Genomic DNA, 26,545 nt, shown 5'->3' with positions numbered 1-26,545 from the left:
AATGGCTAAGTAAGTTCAATTTTCGGAAGTAAAATTGGCACCGCAGACAGTTAGCCGAATATCTGAGACTTTTCCTTGGGGATTTAGATAATCCAAATGAGATGTTTAACAAATCTGCTCTAAACACAGCACAACAAGCTGATCCAGAGTTCAATTAAAATGGCACAATCAGCTCTGACAGAAGCTGAGGCAAAAGGAGTTCCAGAGGCTATTATGTTAAAGATGGGGTTCTGATGAGGAAAAGGAGACTGCCTCACAGACTGAGAATGGTCGGTTGTTCGACAGGTAGTGGTACCACCTAAGTATTGCTGGGAGTGATTAAGGTTAGCACATTAAATTCCTATAGCAGGACATATGGGGATCCGGAAGACCAAATCGCAGGTATGTCAACATTATTACTGGCCAGGTCTTACCAAGGACGTGGTGCAGTTTTGTAAAACATGCCATACGTGCCAGATTGTGGGAAAACCACAACCTGCCATAAAACCGGCACCTCTAATTCCCATACCAGTTATTGGGGAACCATTTAGTAGGGTATTGGTAGACTCTGTCGGACCCTTGCTGAAAACAAAAGCGGAACACCAATATATACTCAGCATCATGGATACGGCTACTCGATTTCCAGAGGCCATTCCCTTGAGGACAATTATTGCTAAGGTAATAGAGAAGTTAACACAATTCTTTATGAAATCTGGATTACCAATTGAAGTTGGATCAAGGTTCCAATTTTATGTCTGATATTTCAAGAAGTTTTGGGTAATTTGGGCATAACAGTTAAAGTCTTCAGCATATCACTCACTGACACGGGGAGCTTTAGAAAGGTACCATCAAACTCTCAAAACAATGATTAGGGCATACTGCCATGATTGGGATAAAGGGCTAGACTTTCTTTTATTTGCCACTAGAAATTCACTGAGTCTACGGGTATTAGTCCTTTTGAATTAGTTTACGGACATGAGATAAGAAGTCCTCTAAAACTAACCAAAGAAAGGGTTTTTAGAACAGAGGGATGAATCTTCTGTACTAGACTTTGTATCTGTGTTCTGGGAAAAGCTCACGAAAGCTTGCAATGTGGCTCAGGAACACCTTAAAGCATCCCAAACCACTATGAAAAAATGGGCAGATAAACACGCAAAGACCCGAATATTTCAACCAGGGGATGAAGTATTATATTGCCTTTACAGGGTGAATCATTAAAAGCACGGTTCAGTGGTCCATATAAAGTGGTCAAAAGAATTAAGATAAATTATTTGACACCCCAGATTGCCAGAAAAAGAGTCAACTCTGTCACATCAATATGTTAAAGCAATATTATCGCAGGGAGGAGGATAAGTAAGTACAGGTCTGTCAGGTAATAGGAACAGTTAAGAATGAAAGGGACAGTGTGGATGAGGCAGAAGGAGGCCTAGACAGTTCTCAAATTGAACCTCCTACTATCCGGTCAGCTAATACGGAATTGCTAGGAAGATTGGACATCATGCTTTTGTACTTAGATGCAGAACGAGAAGACCTAACAAGGCTACTCACAGCATTTAAAAGAGACTGTAGGGATAAGCCAGGATGTACAACCTTAGCCACACATGATGTGGATGTAGGGGAATCCGTTCCTGTAAAACAGCATCTTTACCGCTTAAGTCCAGGCAAACAGGCCCAAGTCATAGTCATAGAGAGATACAGCACTGAAACAGGCCCTTCGGCCCACCGAGTAAAAGCAGCAATCCAATACATGCTGGAAAACAACTTAATTGAACTTAGTCAAATCAGCTGGAGCTCACCAATGGTGTTGGAGCCTAAACCTAATGGGTCAACCAGACTTTGCATAGACTACAGAAAAGTTAATGCAGTAGCAAAGGCAGACTCCTACCAAATTCCTCGCTTGGCAGATTGTATTGAAAGAGTGGGCAGTGCCGTGTTTCTTAAAGATAGATGCACCACTCTAAAAAAGCAATTAATAAGGAGAACAGTGTCTCATTTGTTGGCATGAGGGTAAAGTATAAGGGGGTGTTGATGCCCAGATGAATAAATTCACATCTTTACAAATTATTGCATGATTCAAAGAACAAACAAAGAACAAAGAAAATTACAGCACAGGAACAGGCCCTTCGGCCCTCCAAGCCTGCGCCGATCCAGATCCTCTATCTAAACATGTCGCCTATTTTCTAAGGGTCTGTATCTCTTTGCTTCCTGCCCATTCACGTATCTGTCTAGATACATCTTAAAAGACGCTATCGTGCCCGCGTCTACCACCTCCGCTGGCAACGCGTTCCAGGCACCCACCACCCTCTGCGTAAAGAACTTTCCACGCATATCCCCCCTAAACTTTTCCCCTCTCGCTTTGAACTCATGACCCCTAGTAATTGAATCTCCCACTCTGGGGGGGAAAAAGCTTCTTGCTATCCACCCTGTCTATACCTCTCATGATTTTGTACACCTCAATCAGGTCCCCCCTCAACCTCCGTCTTTCTAATGAAAATAATCCTAATCTACTCAACCTCTCTTCATAGCTAGCGCCCTCCATGCCAGGCAACATCCTGGTGAACCTCCTCTGCACCCTCTCCAAAGCATCCACATCCTTTTGGTAATGTGGCGACCAGAACTGCACGCAGTATTCCAAATGTGGCCGAACCAAAGTCTTATACAACTGTAACATGACCTGCCAACCCTTCCACTCAATACCCCGTCCGATGAAGGAAAGCATGCCGTATGCCTTCTTGACCACTCTATTGACCTGCGTTGCCACCTTCAGGGAACAATGGACCTGAACACCCAAATCTCTCTGTACATCAATTTTCCCCAGGACTTTTCCATTTACTGTATACTTCACTCTTGAATTGGATCTTCCAAAATGCATCACCTCGCATTTGCCCTGATTGAACTCCATCTGCCATTTCTCTGCCCAACTCTCCAGTCTATCTATATTCTGCTGTATTCTCTGACAGTCCCCTTCACTATCTGCTACTCCACCAATCTTAGTGTCGTCTGCAAACTTGCTAATCAGACCACCTATACTTTCCTCCAAATCATTTATGTATATCACAAACAACAGTGGTCCCACAGGGATCCCTGTGGAACACCACTGGTCACACGTCTCCATTTTGAGAAACTCCCTTCCACTGCTACTCTCTGTCTCCTGTTGCCCAGCCAGTTCTTTATCCATCTAGCTAGTACACCCTGGACCCCATGCGACTTCACTTTCTCCATCAGCCTACCATGGGGAACCTTATCAAACACCTTACTGAAGTCCATGTATATGACATCTACAGCCCTTCCCTCATCAATCAACTTTGTCACTTCCTCAAAGAATTCTATTAAGTTGGTAAGACATGACCTTCCCTGCACAAAACCATGTTGCCTATCACTGATAAGCCCATTTTCTTCCAGATGGGAATAGATCCTATCCCTCAGTATCTTCTCCAGCAGCTTCCCTACCACTGACGTCAGGCTCACCGGTCTATAATTACCTGGATTATCCCTGCTACCCTTCTTAAACAAGGGGACAACATTAGCAATTCTCCAGTCCTCCGGGACCTCACCCGTGTTTAAGGATGCTGCAAAGATATCTGTTAAGGCCCCAGCTATTTCCTCTCTCGCTTCCCTCAGTAACCTGGGATAGATCCCATCTGGACCTGTGGACTTGTCCACCTTAATGCCTTTTAGAATACCCAACACTTCCTCCCTCCTTATGCCGACTTGACCTGGAGTAATTCCTGAGCTCTTGTCGGCCACATTGGTGAATGTAGGTGTTTAAGAATTTTTAAAAGCCATATGAGACTAAACAAATCCTATATTGTGGAATTAGTGTCACGTAACGTGAAATTTTGGTAGAAAACTGAAACCACATTAAGACACCGAATCCAGTTATTTTCCATTTCCTTTATTTTTTGCACCATTTTGGGATGTTTGCACGTGTTCTCCAAAAAAGAAGGTTGAATTACCTTCTGCATGGCTCATAATGGTCTCTTTTCTGTTCAATGCTTTTTCATTGGCAGCCAGTTGAAAAGTGATCTGGTTGGAAAGTGCGTAGATAAGGGAGTGTCTGTTATTTATATGGACTTCCAGAAGGCGCAGTAGTTAGCACCGCAGCCTCACAGCTCCAGCGACCCAGGTTCAGTTCTGGGTACTGTCTGTGTGGAGTTTGCAAGTTCTCCCTGTGACCGTGTGGGTTTCCGCCGGGTGCTCCGGTTTCCTCCCACAGTCAAAGACTTGCAGGTTGATGGGTAAATTGGCCATGGTAAATTGCCCCTAGTGTAGGTAGGTGGTAGGAGAATTGTGGGAAGATGGGGATGTGGTTGGGATTAATGTAGGATTAGTATAAATGGGTGGTTGTTGGTTGGCCCAGACTCGGTGGGCCGAAGGGCCTATTTCAGTGCTGTATCTCTCTAAGGCATTTGATAAAGTTCCAACCCCTCAAAAAGTAGTTGAGGCTCGGTCAATTGAAAATTTCAAAACTGTGATTGATATATTTTTGTTGGTAAGGGTATTAAGGGATTGTGGAACCAAGGTGGGTAAATGGAGTTAAGATACAGATTAGCCATGATCTAATTAAATGGTGGAACAGGCTTGAGGGGCTGAATGGCCTCCTGCTGTTCCAGTATACTGTACTGAAAGCTAAATTTATGTAAAAAATTAGAATCAGGTTTTTGCTTGAAAAATTATTGGATCACAGTATTTGGCTACTTCCAGGTTTCTCTCTTAAAACACAGCTCAATGTTCAGTACATTTGAATGGAAAAGGTCGATATGGGAATTATTCATCAAGGACATGAAGCCTGTACTTTGATAGAAATGGAGTGCACTTCCTCACCCCCCCCCCCCCCCCCCCCTTCAAAAAAGAAAAATGCTAGCTTGGTATCTTTTTGCTGTTTTAAAAACAAAATGCTTTGTTTCCCTGCAAAAACACTGTTCCCAATTTATTTTTCAGGAGTTTCAGTAAGGGGTGTGGGTTCTGGAAAAAGAGTGCAGCATGGATGGAATGGAATCAAGTAATGAGGACAATTGCTCAAGTGCCACAGGTATGGCTCATTGTTTATGTCATGTGTTTGCATGTGTACATTCTGTAATTAAACCTGAGTGCACTTCAGGGTTGGCTACGAAATCCTGACCACTTGGGCGCAGCATCAGTATTAAAATACTCTATTGCACTTTATCTGTTGTCAGCTTCCATATGGGTGCTGACAATACCCAGGTGTACATTTTCACCACTGCCTCTGCTGTCAGACTGTCTTGACGTTCAGTTGTGTCTTTGAAGAAACCCTGGAGTGTAAATACTCATGCACTGATGCAGACCATGGCAGCCCCCCCCCCTTCCACACCAACACCAAGAAAACTCTATAACTCAGAATGTGCTTTTGCTTGTACAATTTACAGTAATTGCAGCCTCTTCTGAATAACCAAAGGCACTCCTTTTGTACTAACGCGCAACATTAAACTGACCCATGAAATACGGTTCACCACATCTCGTTCAATAGTAAATGGAGTTTCCAGCCTGCCTAATTGCTGTTGGCATCAGAGTGACTCCTGACTGGGGGAAAGTCTGGGTCACATGCAATTCAGCATCCTTTGAAGATGCACAGAAACGATAGCCATGAAAAATTATCTCATAACTACATTGTGGCTAATCATTTCTATGATTCAAAATGGTATTTGCTGACCTGCATACAGCTGCCACTTACAGTAGGCTACAAAGACATTTCTCCGCCTGTCTATACCCAACTGCGGTGTCAAGTTCACTAAATTGAATAGATCAACAGCTAAGCAGATATAGGTATAGGGAATGCTTCTTGGCAATAATGTTTTCAAGTGATCTTTTGCATGCAGGATCATATGTGTTCCCTGCAGCTTGAGAGAGTCAGTTTCACCTTCAGTTGAACATCGGGAAGACTGAAACCATAGTTTTGGCCTCCTGCTGCTAACTCTGCTTCCTTGCCACGAACTTTGTCCCTCTCCACAGCTGTTCAGTCAGGCTGAATCGCTCCTTGCAAAACCTTAGCAGCCTGTTCAAACCCCACATCTTATCTATCACCAGGACCACTTACTTCCACCTCTGTAACGTGCCACCCCTTCAACCACAGCTGAAACCTTTATTCACGCTGTTGTCTCCTCTCTTTTCCAGTGGTCCCACATCAAGTCCCACTCGCCCATTACCCCCATCCTTGCTGGTCTATATTGGCTCCCTGTCCCCTAGAATCATAGAATTTTACAACGCAGAAGGAGGCTATTCAGCCCATTATGCCTTGGCCAGCTCTTTGCAGGAGCTATTCAGTTAGTACCTCTTTCTTGTCAATATTTCCTTTTCAAGTATATATCCAATTCCCTTTTGCCATACTGGCTCTTGTCCCCTCTACACACTGAATATAATGTCTTTATCCTCATCTTCCAATTCCTCCCTTGCCTCATCTCAACTTATGTCTGCACTCTCCTTCAACCTTTCATCCCCTTCCATATCCTTTGATCCTTCGGAGCATTCTCCTCTTTCTCCACATCTCCCTCCCCCCAAATTCACGTCACTACTGGTGGCAGAAGCTTCAACCACCTTGGGCCTACTCTCTGCGGCTTCCTCCCTGACTCCCTCTTACCTCTATTCCTCTACATTTACAGATCATCTTCAAAACCAATCTTTTTAACTAAGTCTTTGATCACCTCTTCTAACTCTCAGTAACCATTCTTTTTTTTTTAAAAAATTTCTCCGCGCCCCCCTCCACCCCCAACCCACCCGACCCCATAAAGCATCTTGGAACATTTTCTACGTGGAAGACCCTAAACAATTGAACGTTGTTGATGAGCAAGACAGTATAGAGCTCTCGTTTCTGTGTCCAGCTGCCAAGCTTCGAGGAAAGAGGAACAAGTAGTCTATAATCTACCTGCTGTAGGACTTTTTTCCATGAGCGGGGAAAATGGTGTTCTGATAACAACATGGTTCATATCTTGTTAATAATGGGTCGGGTAGTCAAATTTGAGTGTCTAGCAGCTATTATTGAGTGTCTAGCAGTCATTAACAAAGTAATGGGCCAGTACTTTCAGATTATTTTGCACTTGGAAAAACATACTGATGAAATTAGTGTTTTAGTGTGTGAGTTGTATTGCAACATGATCTACAGTAGCAAATGCTGATGCTGAGCATTCTGTGTAAATGCATACCAAGTTGTAATTCACAGTAAATACAGCCTGTTTTCTTCTGGAGCCCTGAAGTCATTTTTAAGCTTTCCCTTGATGCAAGCCCATATGCACAAAGTAAATGCTTACAGGATAACATTGACTTCTCTAATTTTATTCTTGAAGCTTATATTTGTGTAATTTTGTAAATAGCAATGTATGTAAACCAGATACAATTTAACACATTGTAAACTTTAATCAATGGAGAGGACACTGACAAACCTGTGTTGTGTTTTTAATTCACCCTAAATAATTTTGACTTCTATGTTTCTGACTCCACTTGTAGGTGAGCCCCTATATCCCAGAGCATGTTTTCACTTGCCAAGGTATCTAGGGAAATTCATCACACAAAAAGACAATGTTTTTCAATTTACTTCTGTTACTAGCTTTATCTCGTGCTTGCACATGATCTTTCTCTTCAGAAGGTGGCAGAATAACTCGACACTAGTCTTTGACATTGGGTTTTAATTGCCAGACACATTTACTAAATAGTGTTTTTTTAAAAAGCATACATACTTTTATAGATTTATAAAATTTTGCAGCACAAAAGTCGATCATGAAGTCCATTGTGCCAGCACTCACTCTTGAAGAGCGAGCCATTTAGTTAGTTGGTCTCCTGTACTTACTGCTGTTTGTCCAGATCAAGATAATTTGACTTCGGTTAGAGTATCACCTTGCCTTGTATCCAGCAGATTGCACTTTTCCACAGCTGATGTTTATATTTGCAAGCCTGTAACAGTTGCCTTGTCTCTGGGTTGTTTCTGTAACAAAAGGGATTTTTACATGGACAGATTATTGGTCTGATTCACAACCCTTGATCAGTGGACAGGCAGAGTGTCTTTAGTCTGACTCCTGCCTTTTGATCGGTCTGGTTTAGATGGTCCTACTAGGAGTTGTACTTCCATCATCATAGGTGCGTGCAATCCTTTCTATCATGTTGAGGTGCAGTCCCTAGGAAAGGAGACAAGTTTGGATATAGCCTTGTCAGTGCCAGGTCACTTCAGATCTATGCTGCTTGAGTGCTCTGCTTTCTTTTTCTTCTCCTCCCTCAAAACAGCTGTCAAGATTCAGGCTCAGTGCCCTTTGTGGATCTGTTAGGTTGATGGTAGCAGTAGTATTTGTGATAGTGGATACATCTGTCCATGAGGCTGCTATAGCTAAACCTTCTCAGATGGTTGTTGTGACCAATATCCTGGGACACTAGAGTGCATCCAAGATATCATCCCTCTGCACTGAGTGATTCCTCAACTGTGGTGATTTCATTCGCTATCAATTCGTCTTGCCCTCTATCCTATCTTCCCTTAATCTCTCCCTCCATATAAACTCTCTTAGTTGTATGCGCGGTCACCCATTTGACCTTGCCGTCTCATTGTCTCTACTCCCACATTCTTGATCACAGATGCGGCTATCTCTGACCACTTTTTGTATCCATTATCATCCACAACCCTGACCTCCTTCCAACCCCCACTATCTTCTGTCTGTCCCTGGGGGGGAAAAAAAGTGCTTCGAGTCATTTAGACCTGCACTTTCAAACTGTCAACTGGCTAGCTTTTGGCCCTCCATTCACCATGGTACCTCTGCAGCTGTCTATCTGCTCAGCAACTCCCTCTCCTTCAGCCTTGTCCTGCTTCCAGTAAAAGCTTTACTCAGTCTCATTCTGGTTGTTACCCTGGTATGGAGTCCATCTTTGCACCATCAATTGCCAGCAGTGCAAGCTTGAACATAGCTGCAGCTCAACGCTACATCTGGCTGGACTACATCAAGCACCATCTTGTCTCGCTTGCTTCTGCTAAAACCACCAGCTGCTCCAGAATAATCCTGTAGAGAAAAGATGATCACTGGGGGCTTTTCTCCACGACCAACTGTTTCTTTAAACCCCTGTCCTTTCCGCTTTCACCAGGGGTAACTGTGAGGAGCTCAGAAGTTCTTTGTTATTAAGATTGGCGCCTCTCATTCATCTGCCTCTATTTTCCCTCCCTTCCCTTTGCCCACCAAGTCAAGCCTTCCCTCACCCTAGCCCTGAACCTGTATCTTTAGTTTCTCTCCTCCCTCCCTTCATGCCCTCTCTGAACTTATTTTGTCCATGAGACCCATAAACCGCTAACCACCTAACTTTCCTTCCTGGATTCTATGCTAACTGGCATTGTGAGTGGTTCCCTCTCCACACATGCTGTCCCCCTCCCTTTCCAAATCATTATCAACCCCTTTTCAAAAACCCCACCCATGACTCCTCTGTCCTTGCTATTATTGTCACATTGCCAGTTCGTTCTTCTGAAGTCCTTGCATATGTTGTTGCATCCCCAACCAGTACATCTTTACTGTAGCTCCCTGTTTGAATCTCTAGTCAGGTTTCTGCCCCATAAAAAGCCCCAAAGTCGCAAACGGTATCCTCTGTGACTATGACCATGGTGTACTATCCCTCCTTGTCCTTCTCGACGAGACTGCAGTTTTTGAGACAGTTGACTTCACCATCCTCCTCCAAACCTTTTCCTCCATTGCCCAGTTCAGCGGGACTGCCCTCGCTTAATTCTATTCTTGGTTCTACTGTCTCCCATATGTCCATGAGGTCCCATCTGAGATGTCATCTTTTCAAGCCTGAAGTTCCATAACTTATCAAATGGTTCCTCGTCGTTGTTCTTCTGATACCAGGAACACTCCTCATTATTCTCTGCTGTGCTGATTGGCCATTTGCATTGCTCTGACCAGAATTGTATGCAGTACTCCAGATGTGGCCTTACCAAAGCATTGTGCAGGTTCAGAATGATATCTAAGGATTGAACTCAACTAATGGAGTATAACCCAACATTCTATTAGTTTTATTTTTAACCACCTCATACTGTTTAGACATGGTGAACAGTGAGTCACTTAACATCCCTAGATCTCTTGGAATTTCTCCCTTAGCGCATTCCATCCTACCCATGGAGTATATGTAACTGTTTTGTTCACTTGCATTTATTTTCGTATTGAACGTTATTTGCTATTAATCATCCCAGGTGTAAAACTGAAAATTTTCCATTGGGAATGATGGGCACAAACACTTATCTGCCACTTATGTGCCACTTCCCTTGAAAGGATGCATCGCTTTGGGAAACATAAGAGCCTTCATGCTCGATGCAGACGAAACCAAGGACATTCATCGTTTTAAGTGGTACCATGTTTTTGGAACAAATCTTTGGGTCTATCCATTACAGAAACATGTCAAAGTAATTGGGTAATTGAATGTATTTCATTCTTCCTTATGTTGCCAGGAATTACCACGCTCATTCTACTTGTCCTGTGGCCATATCTGTATTTAATGGGTTTCTCTTGATTTCTACAAAGCAGCTATGTGGAGTAAAGCATATGTTTATAGAAACCTTTTGGATTTCACATTAAATTAGATGCTTCAGGATTGCTGGGCTCCAAATTGGCCCCTCTGATAAATGCTGCAGAATGCCATCTCCATTTTTCTGTGCCAATTTGACACAATTATGTTTCTGCCAGATTTCTTTTCTGCCCTCCATTAAGATGTGACTTGTGTTGGGTCAGGTGCAACAGAAGCAAATAACCTCTTAATTATTACTTTGCACAAGTGGCCATTCTTCATTTGTGAACCTAGTCAGTGAATGTTGACCAGCTATTTATCCAGTCATGTCTCTTTGGGCCTCCTTATCTCGAGAGACAATGGGTAAGCGCCTGGAGGTGGTCAGTGGTTTGTGAAGCAGCGCCTGGAGTGGCTATAAAGGCCAATTCTAGAGTGACAGACTCTTCCACAGGTGCTGCAGAGAAATTTGTTTGTCGGGGCTGTTACACAGTTGGTTCTCCCCTTGCGCCTCTGTCTTTTTTTTTTTCCTGCCAACTACTAAGTCTCTTCAACTCCCCACACTTTAGCCCCGTCTTTATGGCTGTCCGTCAGCTCTGGCGAACGCTGGCAACTGACTCCCACGACTTGTGATCAATGTCACGGGATTTCATGTCGCGTTTGCAGACGTCTTTAAAGCGGAGACGTGGACGGCTGGTGGGTCTGGTACCAGTGGCGAGCTCGCTGTACAATGTGTCTTTGGGGATCCTGCCATCGTCCATGCGGCTCACATGGCCAAGCCATCTCAAGCGCCGTTGACTCAGTAGTGTGTACAAGCTGGGGATGTTGGCCGCCTCGAGGACTTCTGTGTTGGAGATACGGTCCTGCCACCTGATTCCAAGTATTCTCCGGAGGCAGCGAAGATGGAATGAATTGAGACGTCGCTCTTGGCTGGCATACGTGGTCCAGGCCTCGCTGCCATAGAGCAAGGTACTGAGGACACAGGCCTGATACACTCGGACTTTTGTGTTCCGTGTCAGTGTGCCATTTTCCCACACTCTCTTGGCCAGTCTGGACATAGCAGTGGAAGCCTTACCCATGCGCTTGTTGATTTCTGCATCTAGAGACAGGTTACTGGTGATAGTTGAGCCTAGGTAGGTGAACTCTTGAACCACTTCCAGAGCGTGGTCGCCAATATTGATGGATGGAGCATTTCTGACGTCCTGTCCCATGATGTTCGTTTTCTTGAGGCTGATGGTTAGGCCAAATTCATTGCAGGCAGCCGCAAACCTGTCGATGAGACTCTGCAGGCACTCTTCAGTGTGAGATGTTAAAGCAGCATCATCAGCAAAGAGGAGTTCCCTGATGAGGACTTTCCGTACTTTGGACTTCGCTCTTCGACGGGCATGTACTCACCTAGTATCACACACACATTCCAGCACATGTAGCATACTGAGTAGCTGTTCGGAGTGGGAATCTTGAGTGTTACCTTCCGCCCCCCCCCTTCCCCTTTCTATCCCAAGGTGTTTCGGGGCGTTTGCTCTTTCAGAGAGCCAGCGCAGACATGACAGGCCGAATGGCCTCCTCCTGTGCTGTAACGATTCTGTGTTGAGGCCATTTGTAGTATCTGTCCTGCCACCGTGGCGAAGATCAGCTAATTTGGGCCAGAAACAGAACTGTTATGACTGACTTGCTTGCATTTTTATCTATTGAGTCATCTGGGTAGCAGGTTATAAATTCATTTGTATGTAGAATTCCAACAAATAAGAATGCTCAATTACTTTGCTTGGAAATGGTTGATCTTCTGTGAATCTAGTTCAGTTTCTACATATTTGGGTGGCGCAGTGGTTAGCACCGCAGCCTCACAGCTCCAGCGGCCCGGGTTCAATTCTGGGTACTGCCTGTGTGGAGTTTGCAAGTTCTCCCTGTGTCTGCGTGGGTTTTCTCCGGGTGCTCCGGTTTCCTCCCACAAGCCAAAAGACTTGCAGGTTGGTAGGTAAATTGGCCATTATAAAATTGCCACTAGTATGTGGTAGGTGGTAGGGAAATATAGGGACAGGTGGGGATGTGGTAGGAATATGGGATTAATGTAGGATTAGTATAAATGGGTGGTTGATGGTCGGCACAGACTCGGTGGGCCGAAGGGCCAGTTTCAGTGCTGTATCTCTAAACTAAACAAAGCTCACTCCTGCATTTTTGCTCTCAATTTGACTAGTATGCATTTTTAGCCTTTTTTATGTTTCTTAGCAGAAACTTGGACGACTTATTCTAAACTTCTTGTTCAACTTGGTATGTTTGCTACTGACTTGTAAAAGAAATGATTCCAGAATCAGGCTTGTCCATACATTTATGGTGTTGGTGGAAACCCCACTCACTTGGATGATGCATTCATTCACCGAATGAAAAAATCCCATAGGTAATGAACATTAACTGAGCATTTGTAGTTTAACATCTTTAGCTAAGCTCATGAAAAGTAGGTAATGATTTTGTAAAGAATATTTCTGAAAGTGTTATAGTTTATAATGCATCCAGGATGAATGGTTCGAACAGTTTCATTTTCTATTGCAGCTATGAACGTTGACTCTGCTGAAACTAGTTGTTTAGCAGAAGATGAAGAAGCTGATCCGTCTGCGTCTCATGGCTGCTCAAAACAAGAAGCAACATCAGAGCCTGTCTTGAAAGAGCAGCACAAGGAACAGTGCAGGTAAGAGGGGAAATGTACAGAAGATGCTTTGGGATCTGAGGGCATTCCTCAAGTTCCTGAGAGGAAAATCCACAATTCCACTTCATTTAATCCAGTAGTGGCTGATTATTGATGATAAATGCCAGTATTTCATTATTTGTTTGGGGGAGGGAGAAGGGTAATTTGTAGTGGTCTGAAAATTGCTCTTCTTTTTTTTTTATCAGATGCCTCCATTGGCTTTTAATTAACTTGTGACCACAGTTCTTAAGGCATAGTGTTTCTTCTATGCCTTTCCTGTGGTCTGTGTTCTTTGACCCGTCCTTTGCTACATATCTGGTGTTCCTGCTCTTGTGTCTCTGAGCTGCTTTTGATGCCTGAGAGCTGTCTTTAGTGAGTTAGCTTGCTTTTCTTTTCTTTTTCTTCCCCTCTGCCACCCCAAAAAAACCTTAAAGGTTTTGAGCAAGCTCTGGCCCTGTTAGTACCTCTCCCTCACTAGTTCAGATGAAATTTGGAACTTAGCAAGAATTTGAGTCCCACTGGTGTGTCACAACAAGTTGAAACTCCAGTGTCTGTCAGTAAAAGACTGGGACCCAAATGGGAAAATACTTTTCTACAGTTTCCTTCCATAAAGGGAAGAATATTGAGTTTCATGATGGTGAAAAGGTGAGCTAGGGAAAAAAGGAGCCGGCATCTAAGTACAGTAGAGATAGAAAGGAAATGGAGAGAAACAGTACTGTAGTAGTGAAAGTAATGTGAGGAAAGTGTCGTGTTGAATGATAAGTTCAAGGTGTTAAGTCCTGTATTACATATAGTGGGAGGACAGAGGTGGGGCTGGTCTGAATTCTATTGAAGTAGTGGTTTATGGTGAGTTATTTTTAACACTGCGCTAAAAGTTCACTGAGAGCCTTTCTAAGTAAATGCTTTTAATTCAGTTTTGTAACCAACTTAACTTTTCATGATGCAGATTTTTCTGCATACTGGTGATTTGGTTTGAGTGAGCAATAGCTTTATTCACTTAATTATGGAGAAACAGTTGAAAAGAAATCAAAGTGGCTAGTACAGGCGTCAGTCTCTGGGCAGCTGTATTTTAAAGATTATTGTAAATCAAATCGTATAAGCAGAAGAAATGATAAAGATAAAGGCTATTATTCAAAATGTGATTAAAAGATCAGTTATGAAGAAAACTAATGTTTTGAATCTTGCTTTTGTCCAGCTTGGAGCAGAAGCTGTGCGTATTTTGTAACTGTGGAGAGCAGAGTTTACATGGACAAAGAGAGCTAAAGCAATTTGATCCGTCGGTTGTGTTGGATGAACTTGGAAATGGAGGGACTAACAGAACTGAGAGGAAAGCCAGTCCAGCGTCGAGGCACACGAGTGTTTCGGGGGTGGAAGGGCTCTCAGATGAGCTCGCACGAGTTGGCTTTGAGCAAAGTGCAACAACAGTGGCTCTCTTTGAGTCAACAGGTGAAAAACTAAATTTACTTTATTGTTTAGAGTCCAACAGTTCCCCTAACTGTTCAGGGGTATCTTTTCTGTATTAAATGTGTTGTATGCTAAAGATTTTTATAAAATGGTTTCTAACCCTTCTTTCCCTAATAAATTTATGTTGAAAAGATTACAGTTTGGACTCATTAAGATTTAAAATCTTTTTAAAATCCTGTTAAATATTTTTCCTTTTAATGACTTGAATGATGAAATCTTTGAGTAGTCCAGAATGATTCAGCAGCAGTGACAATGCCAGTGTATGATACCCTTTTACTGTGGACTTAAAAGCTTCAGTCTGGAGAATTGTATATACCAATGGAGTCCTTGACAGATCATTGTTGTCTTTTTCTACAAGTCTGTGATGACATAAACTGTGCAGTTCTGTGTGAATTTATGTAAACTTCATGTATGTTGTGACAAAGCTCTGAATTGTTTTGGCAGCTGAGCCAGGTCATGTCGTCTTGCATCCACAGGTACGCTTTTCATCTGGGTTATCAAATGGTGATCAGGAGCAGAAAAACTAGCTGATTTTATTTTTCCTCTCTTCATCTCCCCTCTTTCTCTCTTTTTCTCCCCCCCCACCAAGGCTCAAGTCAAATATCTAGTTTCTCTTCCCTCTCATCTTTTCATTGCTCCTGGCTACTGCCACTTTGGCTGCATTGGGTCACTGATAGACTAGATGTCAAATCTGAGGCTTTCCTGGCCTCTGGCTCTGCACCACACCATTATGGTGCATTTGCCCACTTGGGCGTCATGATACCTTCTGGTGTGTGATGATTCAACAGAACACCTCTATTCAGTATGTGGCATTATGTCAGCTTGGCTCAGTTGGTAATCCATTCTTTCCTGAGTCAGAACCTTGTTGGTTGAAAGCTCCCTCCAGAACTTGAGCTCATAATCTAGAGTGATGCTGTAGCACACTACTGACGGAGTGCTGCATTGTCTTTTTGGTGAGACATGATCTCAGGGCCTTGTCTGCCTGTTCCAATGGTTCAGGTTACTTTAAAGATCACGTGGCAGTATTTGAAGAGCAATTGATTCTTCCCTGAACCAGCACCACCAAAAAAATCATTAACTGGCCAGTCATCTCATTGCTATTTCGAGGATCTTGCTGTGCGCAAAATGGCTGTCGCATTTGCCTACATAATTTGCTGCACTTCAAAGTAATGAATTGTAATTGAAACGCTTTGAGATCAGGCGCTAAATGCAAGTCTCTCTTTTTTTTTTTTTTCCCCCTCTTATGTGGAGGAAAACTGCTGTGCAGCTGCCAAAAATAGTAATGACATTGCAAACATTTCAAACTTACTTATTCTTGTATACAGGTGTCCTCCTCAGTGACGCTCTTGATTAATACTGGGGATTTTGTTGGCTTAGTTGACTTTTGGTTATTATAGTGTAACAAGTGTAATCGTGTAGAATGTGATGGTTTACATTGGGGTAAAGCTATGGTAAAAGCACATAATCTGCAAACTGCATTCATTTATAAATGTATCTCTAGAGATAGTACTTGGTGTAATGGTTTTGCACACTGTCTTTTACCTATAGAACTTGGGTTTCAAATTAGCCCAGATGAGAGAGAATTCTTCTCTTTCCGTAAGGCCCTAGTTGAATGAGTTAAGTCTTCAGGATAAAAGTATCCATAATTCTGAACCAGATGGCAAAAATGAAATGTCATACTAGTGGAAGAAGAATATTTTGTGAGATTTGGATCACGATACATTGTTGTTGTACCAGGACCATTCCCTTGCATCTAACTTGTTAATTGTCTAATCAGATGCGTGTCTGATGCTGACAAGAGGTGCAAAAAGTAGAAACAAAACTTTTCTATTATTGATGTCCTTGGCCTCAGCATATTTTTCTTTTTCCATGCTATTTTTTGAAATCATCAGTGCTCCCAAAATACAGAATTCATAAGCTTTTTAATGAAAATGTTTTGTTTTTGAGAGGTTAATTTGCTGCACTGAATGGAATTAATATTTTCTGCTCTACTCTGTCCAGCCTGTGCATTGTAACCATCTAGCCTGATACACTAGAGATCTGAGCTAGCTTGCATTTGATTATTCTCTCTAACCAATATTAGATATAGTGGGATCTTCCAGGTTTTTTTGGGGGGGGGGGGGTGGGCAGCGTGGTGGGAAGAGAGAAAGAAAGACTTTTTATTCTCCCAAAATATTATTCAAATGTTAATTTAATAGATCAACAAATAAATATTTGGAAACTAATTTCAGTTTAAAGATGATTAGTTAATGACCTTGAAGAAAGCTGTCCACAAAGATCTAGCGAGCTCTGTGAGGTGTATTTCACCTTTCCTGCCATTAATTTGATTCTGGCGCCAACTATAGGGGATCTCCAATGTCCAGCAACAGTGATGTCATCAAGCAGGCCAAACAGCCATTCACGTTGAATAATTCTCAGACGGCAAACCAGGAAGTAAAATGCACTGTTTGCCCTTTGCTTTTTAATCATTTTGTAGAGAGTGGCATAGATTGGGACATAGATGTGGGAATAAGGTAGAACCTGAAATATTGTAAATTAAAAAAAAAATTATATTAACCAATGGAATTTTTTTTTAATCATAAAGGAGAAATTTGACATTCCACAAATATACAATTAGTTTTTCAGGCCCAGAGCATTTGTTTAGTAATTATGGACATAGTGCGCAGTTTTAAAACCCAGTTATACCTCATTCAATTATGCATAACTCTTTCAAAGGTTTTTACGAAACTAATAGATTAGAAGTGGAAATTCATGTCACTTCCAGTGATATCTAAGATTTCCATCTATGGGAACTTCAAAAGCGCACCTTGTGGAGGAGCGGAGAATCACCGACCGCAGCTTCTGGATGTCCATGTTTGTGCATGTGTGGACACCAGAAGTTACTGTTGGTTTCACAGTTGTAATGATGGCGAATGTTGACAGTTTTGCTGTCGTTACAACTGCAAAATCCGCCCATTATAAAACCTAAAGGAAAACAAATTTACACTGCTCCACTAACAGGTTTTGTTTCTGATGCTTAATATTTTTCTCCACAGGACATTTCTGGGCTCATCATTGGTGTGCAGCCTGGTCAAATGGTGTTGAACAGGATGAGGGGCAAAGACTGATCAATGTGGACAAAGCTGTAATCTCAGGTATCTCGCAGGTAAGAGGTAAAATTCATAACTTTGGGTTCTTCCAGCAATGCATAGTCTGCCCCTTTAAACTGTTAGACAGGACTGATTAACAAAACGCGAATTGTCCTATGATTATTACTGAATTTTTGAGGACCACAATCCTAACTGATCAATTGCTCAAGGGTCATTCTCAAATGCTAAATGTTACAGTATGGAGTATTGGGGAACAAATCTGTTTCTGCCATTTTTCCCGCAGTTTAATTGTGTCACTATTGGCCATTGACTAGTGGAGGCATGGTATTTTCTGAGAGGAGAAACTATTGCCAGCTGCCCTCTTTTGATAGGGTCCTTCAGCTTGCTTTGTGGAAACTGGGATGATCCGATCTCTTAAAAGTGTAGGCTTGCCTCCTTTTGCTGGGGTGCACAAAAGGGGAATATTAAATTCCAGTTTGGTTAACAGCACCAGACTTCCCAGAACGTGAAGGAAAGCCCAGAGGCAATTGGAACTGTTATGAGCATCTCTTGCTCCATAAGATGCAATAATGGGGCGACAAAAGGTTTTGCTTCTCCTTCATACTTTTAATAAGAATTCATCATGAGAGCAGTTTAGTTTTGTGGACGCGTAAACGACTGAAGCTCGCATTTCATCTTGCTTCGTCGCTGTGATGGCTCCCAGAGATAGGAGGACTCGATTTTTTAAAAAAAATGTTGCTCCTAAAATGTAGCCTGTATAACAGTCACAGAGAATTTCAATATCTGAAATGAAATAGTAATCTTTATTGCACAGGAGTAACAGCAAGAATTGCAGTGGACTGTTGACATGTAACAGTGTGTCTATTGCTTGATTGTGCATTGCAGCAAACTGGAATGGTGGCACATTAAATATGTAGCAATTTGACTTAATAGTCGAGCTACTAAGGCTGCATTTTCTTCTCTTGCTGTGTAATTGTGTCAATCTTAATACGTTAATCTTAATATAGTTAGCCATTGCTCTGAACATTTGCCTGATTTATTTTTTTGCTAAGTGTTGAGCTAAAGGTAAACTATAGCAATGTATTACATTTGAAAAATATTATTTATATTTTCTTTCACAGAAATGTGAGTATTGTAAACGGTTGGGTGCTACCATTCAGTGCCAGATGGAGGGATGTTTAAGATCGTACCACTTTCCCTGCGCAGCAGCATCTGGATCCTTTCAGTCAATGAAATCCTTGACCCTTCTGTGTCCAGAACATACTGATAAAGCAGTGCAAATAGGTACAAATGCATGCTTTAAATAAACTTCAGTGGTAAAGGTGTCATTCTCACTGCATTTCTTGATAGGGGACTGCAAATACTTAAATCTCGTGCAAAAAATAAAATCTAATGTATGTGAATGTGCCTTTTTTGTATTTAAAGAGGGAATCACTAGCTCTTCAATGTCTGTGGGTATATGATGTGTCTTTTGTGGTACTAAGCTGTACAAAAGGTCCCAGGTTTGCTTCCTGGTGATAATTTGCCTGATCTCAGAATATGGTAGCAGGGGTCTGCAACTGGTCTAAGTAATCCTGGTTGAGGGAAGGTGAAAGTCAATCAAGGTTTACCGGTTGCTGTTTATTGACTCCTATTAGTGCATGTATGCAGATGTTGGACAAGGAGAGGGTTGGGATTAGCTGGGATATCTTTCTTCCCCCCCCCCCCCCCCCCCCCCTCCCTCAAAGCTCTCTAGACATGATCATGTGGGCATATTTGGAAGGCGGACAGCAGCTATAGAACTGTATTCCAGCTGCAGCTAGAGACATTTTTTAAGAGGGGGATTAGGAAAGAGATTCATTTAAAAAAAAAACTTGACAATCATTTGTTCTATGACCAGTTTGAATTGTGTAAATCTAAACATAACATTGAAATGGGTTTGCATTCTCAATCAGGTTAATACTCCTCTATCTCTCATGGCTTTGTGTACTGGTAGTCAAGTTCAGTTTGACATTTTCATGTCAAGCAGGGTTAGAGGGTGGGGGATAATTGAACCAAAAGGGGAAAAGGGGAGGTAGATCGCAGGAAAGGAAGGGAAATTGAGAGGTGAAGAGGGAGAAGACAATGGGAAAGGAAGGGTGGAGGTGAACTAAGATGTGTGAGGGGACTGAGATGTTGACCGATAAAACAAGACTGTTTTAGTGGGCAACACAGTGGCGCAGTGGGGTTAGCACTGCAGCCTCACAGCTCCAGCGACCCGGGTTCAATTCCGGGTACTGCCTGTGCGGAGTTTGCAAGTTCTCCCTGTGTCTGCGTGGGTTTCCTCCGGGTGCTCCGGTTTCCTCCCACATGCCAAAGACTTGCAGGTTGATGGGTAAATTGGCCATTAGAAATTGCCCCTAGTATAGGTAGGTGGTAGGAAAAATATAGGGACAGGTGGGGATGTGGTAGGAATATGGGATTAGTATAAATGGGTGGTTGATGGTCGGCACAGACTCGGTGGGCCGAAGGGCCTGTTTCAGTGCTGTATCTCTAAAAACTAAAGACTGTGTGATGAGGGTCTTTGGGGTGTGGTATGCGAATGAGGGCTTATGGGGGTGGGGTGGGTGTGTTAAAAGTCTGAGTGACGCAGGGAGAGTTTCCATATAATGGTAATGGACATAGTTTGAACTCCTGTTGCACTGTTACCCAACTGGACTTCATACTGAACTACGTAGAATGTGCAACACAGTTGCTGGCCATTCGGCCTAGCCAGTCGTTTATGCTCCATTTGAGCCTCCTTAAAGAGATTGGGGAGGAGGGGCCATGGGGTTGGGGAACGGTGCATGCTGTTGAGTGAACTGCATATCTGGGAAATCCTCTCTGCAAGGGGTGGGGATTGCTAATTGTTTCTATTTTTCCACATTATATTATGTTGCCAGCGCCACTTATGGAATTGAGACTAATTGTTTTTAATAAATTTTAGATATAGCCCTACTATGGTTCACTGTGTTGTAACAAACAATAGTTACATCTTTCATTTATGTGGTGAAAGTTGAACTGTTGAACCAATGATAAAAGCCTACCTCACATTCCAATTCGTTACCCATTTCAAATAGAACACATTTACAATAGATTCATGATGCCCTGAGATGAAACAAATGCATAAAATCAAAAAGGATGTTGTTGGTATTTAGCTGTAACTGTTTTCTGACTCGATGAGTACTTTTGCTTATGGTTCTAACTCCCAATAGGTGATTTTGTTTTTGGCTAGCAAATCTAATCTTAAGGAAAGTTGATGATTGTGATTTCGGTAGTAGTGAATAATGAAACTCCATTTTTCTAACACTATAAATTCCAGCTCTGCACATGACCCAGGTTTAGGGCCTGTGATTTACTGACTTATTTAGGATGTTGACTTCCATAGCAACCAGGAAGACCTCCCTGAGGTTTACCTCTTAAAAAGATGACAATCAAATGTGTTAAAGTGATTAGTCTGTGCGGGTTTCCAATCTCTCTCTCTTTTGATATTGGTCAGTAACCTGCAGTAAGTTGTTATAACACAAGTCTTAATATATTGTCCTTTTTTCTTCCATTTTAGCAAAGGATGAGGCAAATTGTGGTGTGTGTGACGCTCCAGGGGATCTCCTGGACCTTCTCTTCTGTACCAGCTGTGGACTGCATTATCATGGTGCATGTCTGGAAATTGTAGTGACACCAGTTAAACGTGCTGGTTGGCAGTGCCCGGAGTGCAAAGTATGCCAGACTTGCAGGTTTGTAACTATTTCAGGTTGACACAATATGCATTAGCAATACAGCATTGTCAAGGAGAGAGCAACTGAAAATGAAATCTGTGTAACCTGTTTCGCTATTAGTGTATTAATAGTTGCAGAGAAAAAGGCAAATATGAGGACGGATAATCAGTATTCTCTTTTTCAAAACATCTTATTCTATCTTTTTGTGGAGCAATTTGTATTGTTTAATTGTATGCAGTACATAGAGATTTTCTATTGTATTGGTCTGCTATTTTTATGTCTTGATGTATTCATAAACTAATCCATTATATTCCATGGAAAGTTGGTGTGTTAATTTCTTTGTATAAATTTCTATTAACATATATCCATAAAACATTTCAGCGCAACGGTGACGTTTCAGATTTAAGATGATTGGCAAAAGAGCCAGAGGCATCATGAGAAAAAACTTTTTTATGCAATGAATGGTTTGGAATGTACTGCTTGATAGGGTGGTGCATACAGATTCAATAGTAACTTTCAAAAGGGAATTGGAAAGATATTTGAGGGAGGAAAAAATTGCGGGGATATGGGGAAAGAGCAGGGGAATGGGCCTAACTGGATTGCTCTTAGAGCGGACGCAGACTCGTTCAATGGGTTGAACGGCCTCCTTCTGTGCTGTACTATTCTAATCTATGGTTCGTGTAGATTAGTTTATAATGTCTCCTATTGAATCCCATGCAGGCAGCCTGGTGCAGACACAATGATGCTTGTATGTGATGCGTGTGACAAGGGCTATCACACATTTTGTTTGAAACCAGCAATGGAGTCACTGCCTACTGATAGCTGGAAATGCAAGGTGGGTGCTTGTGTGTGTGTTCTCTAGCTGTATTTTAGCATCAGATATAGATGATATTACAGTGGTTTACATGATGACGTCAGTCTGTTATGTTTGGCGCGCCAGCTCCAATGTGAATGATACTTAAAACCACGTGGGTAAGCTTTTTCCGTGTACAATGAATTCCACCATGATGGTTGAGTGATTACAAACCTTTCCATAGTAGGCTGACCTTGCTCAGGAAGTCTGGAATGTGCTTCATTACTTTTTCAGCTGATGATTAAAATTGTGCTGGTGAAGTTAGAAAATATATTGCTATGAATTTATCAGAACAGGTAAGATTATCCTTTAGCTCCATGTATTTGAGCGATTCTTTTCATTTGTTTTATTTTTAAAAAGTTATCGCCGTTCATGCAGATAGAAATTTATTGTCCATAATTTGCCGGGGTTGGTGGGAAGAGAAGAATGAGACCAACAGTTTGGTATTCTAACGGGGCCGTGCGTCTCAATCTGTTTCTCCCCCCCCCCCCCCCCCCACTCACCAGTCTTTATATAAAGCATTGCTGTCGCCTGACAGCTCAAGGTGACTAGTGCTTCAATGCTGCTGATCTTCAAGCTGGCCTCAACATTGTCATAGAACGTTGACACTTTTTTTCTGTATTGCCATTGGATAATTCATTTATGCACAAGAATTGAATGAGCGAAAAGTTAGATTACATGCTGTGGGTTTAGTTTTCCTTCTGATTTTTGACTGTAGCTCATTTTTATGTAAAATTCCCTTCCTCCTTACCTGCCCTGCTAGTCCCCTTGTTCTTCTATCTGACCTAGTGCAGACTAGTTTATTTCTATATGCACCATCTAAGTCTTGTTGCCACATCCTGCCAAACAACTGACTAAACATGAGGATTATGAACATATACTTGTTAATAACCTTGTGAAATGCTCCCAGTAAGGACAGAAAAAGACCTCTGGGTAATAGTCCACTTATTTGTCACTCTTCTGGTTAAGGAATGGCGCATAGCTTGGGAAGACCTAAGATGGAAAGGGAAGATTATTTTAAAACTTCTCTTTTTAAGAATCCACTTCTCTGCGTTCTAAGAATGTGTGCGCAGTGACTTGCTGCCATCCTACACAAGGGGAGGCGGTGGCGTAGTGTTATTGTCACTGGACTAGTAACCCAGAGACCCAGGGTATTGCTCTGGGGACATGGGTTCAAATCCCACCACAGCAGAAGGTGGAATTTGAATTCAATTAATAAATCTGGAATAAAAAGCCAGTCTAATGATGGCCCTGAAACCATTGTCGATTGTTGTAAAAAAAAACAAGCCCATCTAGTTCACTAATGTCCTTTCGGGAAGGAAATCTGCTGTCCTTACCTGGTCTGGCCTACATGTGACTCCAGATCCACAGCAATGTGGTTGGCTCTTACATGCCCTCTGAAATGGCCTAGCAAGCCACTTAGTTTTATCTAACCGCTATGAAGTCAATAAAAAAAAGAATGAAACCAGATGGACCACCCGGCATCGACCTAGGCACTGGAAACGACAACGACAAACCCAGCCCTGTCTACCCTGCTCCTCCTTACTAACATCTGGGGGCTTGTGCCAAAGTTGGGAGAGCTGTCTCACAGACTAGTCAAGCAACAGTCATACTCACGGAATCATACCTGACAATGCCCCAGACACTGCCATCACCATCCCCGAGTATGTCCTACCCCACCGGCAGGACAGACCCAGCAGAGGTGGCGGCACAGGGCTATACAGTCGGGCGGGAGTTGCCCTGGGAGTTCTCAACATCGACTCCGGACCCCATGAAGTCTCATGGCATCAGGTCAAACATGGACAAGGAAACCTACTGCTGATTACCACCTACCGCCCTCCCTCAGCTGATGAGTCCGTCCTCCTCCATATTGAACAGCACTTGGAGGAAGCAAAGGTGCAGAATGGGGGACTTCAATGTCCATCACCAAGAGTGGCTAGGTAGCATAACTACTGACCGAGCTGGCCGAGTCCTAAAGGACATAGCCGCTAGACTGGGTATGCGGCAGGTGGTGAGGGAACCAACAAGAGGGAAAAACATACGACCTCATCCTCACAAATCTGCCTGCCGCAGATGCATCTGTCCATGACCGTATTGGTAGGAGTGACCATCGCACAGTCCTTGTGGAGATGAAGTCCCGCCTTCACATTGAGGATACCCTCCATTGTGTTGTGTGGCACTACCACCGTGCTAAATAGGATAGATTTCAAACAGATCTAGTAATGCAAAACTGGGCATCCATGAGGCGCTGTGGATCATCAACAGCAGCAGAATTGTACGCAACCACAATCTGTAACCCCATGGCCCGGCATATCCCACACTCTACCATGACTATTAAGCCAGGAGACCAACCCTGGTTCAATGAAGAGGGCAGAAGAGCATGCCAGGAGCAGCACCAGATATACCTCAAAATGAGGTGTCAACCTGGTAAAGCTGCAACCCAGGACTATCAGCATGCCAAACAGCGTATGCAGCATGCGATAGAGCTAAGCAATCCCATAACCAATGGATCAGATCTAAGCTCTGCAGTCCTGCCACATCCAGTCGTGAATAGTGGTGGACAATTAAACAACTAACTGGAGGAGGTGGCTCCACAAATATCCCCATCCTCAATGATGGGGGAACCCAGCACATCAGTACGAAAGATAAGGCTGAGGCATTTGCAGCCATCTTCAGCCAGAAGTGCCGAGTTGATGATCCATCTCGGCCTCCTCCTGAAGTCCCCAGCATCACAGATGCCAGACTTCAGCCTATTCGATTCACTCCGCGTGATATCAAGAAACAACTGAAAGCACTGGATACTGCAAAGGCTATGAGTCCTGACAATATTCTGGCAATAGTACTGAAGACCTGTGCTCCAGAACTTGCCGCGCCCCTAGCCAAGCTGTTCCAGTACAGTTACAACACTGGCATCTACCCGGCAATGTGGAAAATTGCCCAGGTATGTCCTGTACACAAAAAGCAGGACAGGTCCAACCCGGCCAATTACCGCCCCATCAGTCCACTCTCAATCATCAGTAAAGTGATGGAAAGTGTGTCATCAACAGTGCCATCAAGCGGCACTTGCTCAGCAATAACCTGCTCAGTGACGCTCAGTTTGGGTTCCGCCAGGCCCACTCAGCTCCTGACCTCATTACAGCCTTGGTTCAAACATGGACAAAAGAGCTGAACGTGAGGTGAGAGTGACTGCCCTTGACATCAAGGCAGCATTTGACCGCGTATGGCATCAAGGAGCCCTAGAAAACTGAAGTCAATGGGAATCGGGGAAAACTCTCCGCTGGTTGGAGTCATACCTAGCGCAAGGGAAGATGGTTGTGGTTGTTGGAGGTCAATCGTCTGAGCTCCAGGACATCACTGCAGGAGTTCCTCAGGGTAGTGCCTAGGCCCAACCATCTTCAGCTGCTTCATCAATGACCTTCCTTCAATCATAAGGTCAGAAGTGGGGATGTTCACTGATTGCACAATGTTCAGCACCATTCGCAACTCTTCAGATACTGAAGCAGTCCGTGTAGAAATGCAGCAAGACTTGGACAATATCCAGGCTTGGGCTGATAAGTGGCAAGTAACATTCGTGCCACACAATGACCATCTCCAACAAGAGAGAATCTAACCATCTCCCCTTGACATTCAACGGCATTACCATCGCTGAATCCCCCACTATCAACATTCTAGGGGCTACCATTGACCAGAAACTGAACTGGAGTAGCCATATTAATATCATGTCTACAGGAGCAGGTCAGAGGCTAGGAATCCTGAGGCGGGTAACTCGCCTCCTGACTCCTCAAAGCCTGTCCACCATCTACAAGGCGCAAGTCAGGAGTGTGATGGAATACTCTCCACTTGCCTGAATGGGTGCAGCTCCAACAAAGCAGCCCGCTTGATTGGCATCCCATTCACTCCCTTCACCACCGACGCACAGTGGCAGCAGTGTGTACCATCTACAAGATCCATTGCAGCAACTCACCAAGGCTCCTTCGGCAGCATTTTCCAAACCCGCGACCTCTACCACCTAGAAGGATAAGGGCAGCAGATGCTTGGGAACACCACCACCTGCAAGTTCCCATCCAACTCGCACACCATCCTGACTTAGAACTATATCGCCGTTCCTTCACTGTCGTTGGGTCAGAATCCTGGAACTCCCTTCCGAACAGCCCTGTAGGTGTACCTGCCCCACATGGACTGCAGCGGTTCAAGAAGGCAGCTCACCACCAGCTTCTCAAGGGCAGTTAGGGATGGGCAATAAATACTGGCGTGGCCAGCGACGCCCACATCCCATGAATGAATTTTTAAAAAA

The 26,545-nt window shown here is 43.2% G+C and overlaps 1 protein-coding gene across 20 annotated transcripts in view; it reads left to right on the top strand.

Annotated features, from left to right (window-relative positions):
• kmt2d (lysine (K)-specific methyltransferase 2D) overlaps positions 1 to 26,545 on the top strand; it is a 250,592-nt gene that overhangs the window by 43,519 nt on the left and 180,528 nt on the right. For all 20 annotated transcript variants that reach the window (XM_068024872.1, XM_068024871.1, XM_068024870.1 and 17 more), the window contains 7 exons: positions 4,921 to 5,011; positions 13,000 to 13,135; positions 14,328 to 14,578; positions 17,632 to 17,741; positions 18,807 to 18,969; positions 21,245 to 21,416; positions 22,119 to 22,233. In XM_068024872.1, coding sequence (XP_067880973.1) covers positions 4,963 to 5,011; positions 13,000 to 13,135; positions 14,328 to 14,578; positions 17,632 to 17,741; positions 18,807 to 18,969; positions 21,245 to 21,416; positions 22,119 to 22,233 — 996 coding nt within the window. In that variant the 5' untranslated portion in view covers positions 4,921 to 4,962. The remainder of the gene's footprint in view (positions 1 to 4,920; positions 5,012 to 12,999; positions 13,136 to 14,327; positions 14,579 to 17,631; positions 17,742 to 18,806; positions 18,970 to 21,244; positions 21,417 to 22,118; positions 22,234 to 26,545) is intronic.

Source organism: Heterodontus francisci, chromosome X (genome assembly GCF_036365525.1).
Source record: "Heterodontus francisci isolate sHetFra1 chromosome X, sHetFra1.hap1, whole genome shotgun sequence".
In the NCBI taxonomy this organism is placed as follows: Eukaryota; Metazoa; Chordata; class Chondrichthyes; order Heterodontiformes; family Heterodontidae; genus Heterodontus; species Heterodontus francisci.
Note: the sequence above shows the minus strand (reverse complement) of the source record. Positions and strands in the feature narration are given on the sequence as shown.